This window comes from Vicia villosa, linkage group LG4 (assembly GCF_029867415.1).
Source record: "Vicia villosa cultivar HV-30 ecotype Madison, WI linkage group LG4, Vvil1.0, whole genome shotgun sequence".
In the NCBI taxonomy this organism is placed as follows: domain Eukaryota; kingdom Viridiplantae; phylum Streptophyta; class Magnoliopsida; order Fabales; family Fabaceae; genus Vicia; species Vicia villosa.
Window position 1 is genome coordinate 158,055,626 of NC_081183.1, and position 5,029 is coordinate 158,060,654.

At 36.6% G+C, this 5,029-nt stretch overlaps 1 protein-coding gene across 1 annotated transcript; it reads right to left on the reverse strand.

Moving 5' to 3' along the window:
- Positions 1-324: 324 nt before the first annotated feature.
- LOC131595687 (extra-large guanine nucleotide-binding protein 1-like) lies at positions 325-4,690 on the reverse strand. The gene is made up of 7 exons (XM_058868119.1): positions 3,330-4,690; positions 2,810-2,947; positions 2,623-2,727; positions 2,206-2,376; positions 1,703-2,116; positions 1,451-1,614; positions 325-1,374 (listed from the first exon to the last, which is right to left on the reverse strand). The coding sequence occupies exons 1-7, from the start codon at positions 4,383-4,385 to the stop codon at positions 780-782; spliced, it is 2,643 nt and encodes an 880-aa protein (XP_058724102.1). The 5' UTR covers positions 4,386-4,690; the 3' UTR covers positions 325-779.
- Between the last annotated feature and the right edge of the window lie 339 nt (positions 4,691-5,029).

Sequence of the window (5,029 nt, forward strand, 5' to 3'; positions counted from 1 at the left end):
ACATGAATCACTGAAGCTCAGAAGGAATAAATTGGTGTTTGTAGAAGGAAAGACTTACGTATTGCACACAGAGTGGAAACATGGTTAGGAAGGTGAAATTACCTTTATATAATGGGGTGAGGTAGGTAAATCAATAGTCTTAAATAAAAGGAAATAGACGGATGAAAAACGAAGGTTGAATTTACCTCGATATTGAAACGACACATGAGTGCACTTGAGCCTCTTAGAGAGAAGCACCATGCCCTAAACTAAGGAACTACAACCACAAGTAAGAACAATCCTGTGAAAGATTTCTATAATGAGACTAACATTTAATACGCCTATTTTCAAGTCACTTATAATGGCTCCCAAATCATTTACCCTGTTTTTTCAAAGACTTCCCATTTATGTGCCACAACAAGCCTCAGGGACAACTATTATGTGACAATCACTAACCCAAAATAAAGAGACTCAATCATCAATCCAAATCACTCTAACGAAACATCAAAAGTACATGTAAACCCACTCTAAAGCTCTATACTAGATTCCCGCCAGACTTCATTTGGTCATGTTAAAGATGACAAAAATGATAACACTTTTATATACATTAAAATTTTGTTACAATGAAGAAAAAGCTCTAATCCAAATTAAATATTTGGGGTCCCACCTAGTAAAACTATAGTGAAAAATTTATGAACCCCGTATCACCTATTCACCCCTCCATGTGAATTCATGATTTCTTCTATGCACACTACATAATTGTCATGATTCTTTATACAAATACATTTCTTGAGAAAACTTTATGAAGAACTTGCCTCATCAACACTTGTTGAAGTAACCTCAGACTTCTCATTAACAACAGAAGGATCCCATTTTTCCCATTCTATAACCTCTCTACCATATCTAAGAGCTTCATCAATCGTATCAGGTTCCAATCCAGTGACCAAAGAAACAAATAGAATTCTTTCGGTGAAAGAATGGAACAATCTCTTAAACTTTGTAGCAATGTATTGAAAAGCACTTTGAGCCAATGATGGCATAGTTCCAATGTTACCATTACCACTTTTTCTTTTACCGTGGCTTGTAACTGGATTGAAGTCAGAAAACCATTCACACTTTTTTAGTGGAACATGCTCAATCTTTTCCTCTAGAAGATCAAATTTGGTGAGTATCAAGACAAATTTCTTCTTCTTGAAAGTTGGATGATCGATGATGTTTTCAAATAGGTTTTTCGATACCAACATTTTGTTTGTAGAAACTCCTTTGCTGTCTACAATGTACTCGTCATAGTCGGTTAAGGAGACAGAGAATAAAACGACATCGGTGTCTTCGAACATCTCCAACCACTTGCAGTTTACTCCAAGACTGTTAGGATGTACTCTGATGAGTTGATATCTGTAAGTGGATCATAAAAGTCGGGTAAGAAAGATGTTGGAACAGAAAAACCAAATACGTATGCGACAAATCTGACCTGAGAGAAGAATCGTGTTGATAATCGGGATGCAAAGACTCCTCTCTGCTTGACTTTGGAAATGAAAACTCCATTGATGTGAGGCTGTTGGGTAATGACATCCCCTCGGCATATAAGATGTCCATATCAGAGGGTTCGTAATCTATCTTGGAAATTTCAATAGCCTGAATTCATAGAAAAAGAGCGTAACACGGTAAGAGCATTGATCCAGTGATAAGTCCTAAACGAAATTTTACACAAGTATATTCTTACCCTGTCTAGAAAATAGTTAGCGCTTCTAGGTAGCGTTTTTAGTTCGTTTCTCCTGTTGTATGTCGCCTGAATCGCCTCGTTCCTCCACAAATCCTCTACCATTGGCCCGTATTCGCGTATCGCAGCTGGAAATATTGCATCCATGTTACCTGACAGCATGCATTTGAGTAACCAATCGGAGAAACCTTTCAGTCTTTGACCAATTGAATAGGGTGTTGTTGTATCAACATTTTCGCCTGATGATGTGGACTCATCAGAAGGCAATCTTTTCCTATTTTCTCGCAAACTCTCTTCTTCGAAACCCTCGCGCGCCTCCAGGAGTATACCAAGGTAGGTAAACAGGTTGCTTTGAATCACCAACTTGATATTTTGAAGCTCGTTTTCGGAGAAAGGAGCATTATATAAAAGCTTTGCCTAAGAAATAATATCCAATCTTTAGTAACCGAAATTGGAGGTATTTTGAATAGAAGAGATGAAGAAGTTATTTTCATGAAGCAACCAACCTGCTTAAATATAGTGCATGCTCCAGAGTTGACACAACCGACGAGTAAAATATTTTGAAGTCCTTTCTTATGAAGGCTGAGTTTCTTAGCTGTTTCAACTTCATCATTAAGAGACGCAGATTTCGAAGGAACTGGCAGTGAAAGAATAGCACAAGCAACCTTTGTTCCGACCTGCAAAAAGAAAACAGTTAGTACATCAACCCGACTTCAAAAGAAAACATGTACAAAAAATGCAAACAAAGACACATAATATCTGACCATAAAGTTCAGTCAATTGCGTCTACTTCTCTGACTCTTGATCGGTCGTCGTACCTTTCTATTAGTCAGGCTTACGGTTTACAGAATACCACTAGCATAACTAATGATGACTCGTTGTTACAATGAAAACCAAACTTAAGGAAAACAATGATCACCTACCTTTTCCCATATGCGTCCCCTGTCGTTCTTTTGTCCTTCTTCGCGGTACGATCCATCAGGACTAACCCAAAAGTGTGGAGTTCCTTCACATGGTACTCCTGCCATCTGCAAACAAGAACGGTTAGTATTGGTTTAACTTTAACATTCTCAAAATGAAGAAGAAAAGGATAATTTCCAAAAGAACAACCTTTAGTATCAACATCTCTTTTTTAGTAATCACACGATCATTTATCATCACGTTTGTGTTTCCGTCGCTTGCATTTTGCTCCAAACGACCGCCAACGTCCAACTGGGGGCTGATAATTTCACAAGGTGGTTGACCTTTCTGTAAAATCAAGCATTATAACTTTAGGATAAACAGTTTAATTTACCGTGAATTCAATAAACTCTTGTCGCATAAGAGCTTATGAATAAGTTGTTTCCATATTCAAAGCAAGAATAATGATAAACTTTGTGTGAAGTCTTTATAAACAAATCTTGTAAACTATCTCAGAAAGCTTATCAAAATAAGTTACAAGACTAAGTTCTTCCAAACCACTCAGTAACATAAGTCGAAAAACATCTTCCAAATCCTAGAGGTAATAAGAAGTGAATCCTCTCATTAATCATGTGAAAATTTTCATGTCTATATCTATGTTCATGTGTTCAATTCATCATATAAAAAGCAAGAAAAGCACAATCTTGAGTATTAAGTTGAGCTTTTTCACCTTTCCCCAAAATCCAGAAGCTTTATCATACCAATAAGATCCCGGTTTAAGATCTTTTGGAGGATGAGCACAATGAAGCAACAACTTAAGTTGTTCTCGATTAAGTCTTTGCGAGTTAACTTGAATAAGCTCGGGTGGAATTTGATTAGCTTCACAAAGCCTTTCATATTCCATAATTTGATCTATATTCTCAGACCACAACTGTTTCATCATCCTAGAACATTTACCAAGCTTCCTTCTTTTACTCTCATCAATTCCATAACCAATGCAACCAACACATTTCCTTCCTTCCGGCATATCTCCCATTGCTTTTATCACACAATATCTACAATACTTTGCACTACAAACAATACAAACCTCTCTCTCAGTTAAACTATTCCCTTTAAGACACCTATAACAAGACCCTTTTTTTGCTGGTCTAATTGCATGTGGCTTCACAGGTACACTTACATTGCGAGAATCAAAATACTCGTTACTTTCGATTTCCACCACGCAATTTGAGTCGGGGTCGCAGAATGTAACCGCCGAGGGCTGTTTAACATGTTTTGTTTTAACTATTTCTTCTTCTTCTTCACTTATTGAACAAATCTCAGAAGTCCTAAACCCTAAACCAGAACCAGAACCAGAACCTGATTCTGTTGTATCAGAATTTGTAGGAACATCGTCAACAACTCCACTCTCATACTCATTCAAATCAACATGAACATGAACATGAACATCACTTTCTGATGCTTCAATTTCAACTACATGAGATTCTGAATTAGGATAAACAGTAGAATCTGAAGTGGCTCTTTTGTGTTTGAGCTTATTCTTGTGATGAAGTTTACCAAGTGGTTGAATAACAGGTACTTTGAAATCATGAGAAAGAGAAGGAGCTATGGAAGCAATTGGAACTTGATCAACTTTGAAAGTAGGTATTTCAGGGATTGAATGATCAAGAGGAGGACCAGTGTAAACAACAGCAAAAGAATATTCAAAGTTACTACTATTAATGCTATCTTCTGTTTCCATAGGAGGAACAGAAGAAGTTCTAAACTTTCTTAGAAAAGAAACCATTTTTATCAACAAACACAAAATTTGAAAACAAACCCAAAATAGGATTCACTGATTCACATCAAAAGAACACTTTTTTGAGAAAACCCATCAAGCAAAAAAGGAAATTTCAGAACCCCATTTGTTGAAAAAGACGAAAGAAGCAAATTATCAAAAGCAAAGGTGGATTGAAGTGAAGAAGGGAAAGATGGAATAAGAAAGTGTTGAGTTGACCAAAGTGGATGTGGTTAGAGAAAATTAAGGTACGTTGTTTAAGTAGTGGGACGTGTTCCAAACGTTTGAATGGAAACTAGGAGGAAAACGCTTAGAATGTTTCAAACCAAACCAAACCACCGTGTATTTCAATTGTCATTTGAAAAAAATGTGATAGAATAAATGCATGCTAAAACGTGTCGTTGATTTGGTTCGCTTTCTTTTTCATTATGAAAAATAATGTTAATTAATTTAGAACAACAACGTTAAAGATTGGGTGTTGCATTGCATCCTGAATCACAGATTTGGATTAGATGCTCTCTTAGTCTGTTACTAGCGGTTGTCTTATGTTGTTTTTCAGATGTTTTTTTTAATGTAGAAATTTGATATTGTGTGCGTGTAACTGGAGTGTCAATATGGGCTATCCGGTCCTAAACGGGCTGACTCTATCGGGT

Bases quoted from the DNA above. Each gene is read 5' to 3' on its own strand.
- LOC131595687 (XM_058868119.1), bottom strand. From the start codon at position 4,385: ATGGTTTCTTTTCTAAGAAAGTTTAGAACTTCTTCTGTTCCTCCTATG. The intron at 2,377-2,622 runs GTAGGTGATCAT...TTCTTTTTGCAG, and splicing joins GGGGACGCATATGGGAAAAG to GTCGGAACAAAGGTTGCTTG. The intron at 2,117-2,205 runs GTTGGTTGCTTC...ATTATTTCTTAG, and splicing joins CATGCACTATATTTAAGCAG to GCAAAGCTTTTATATAATGC.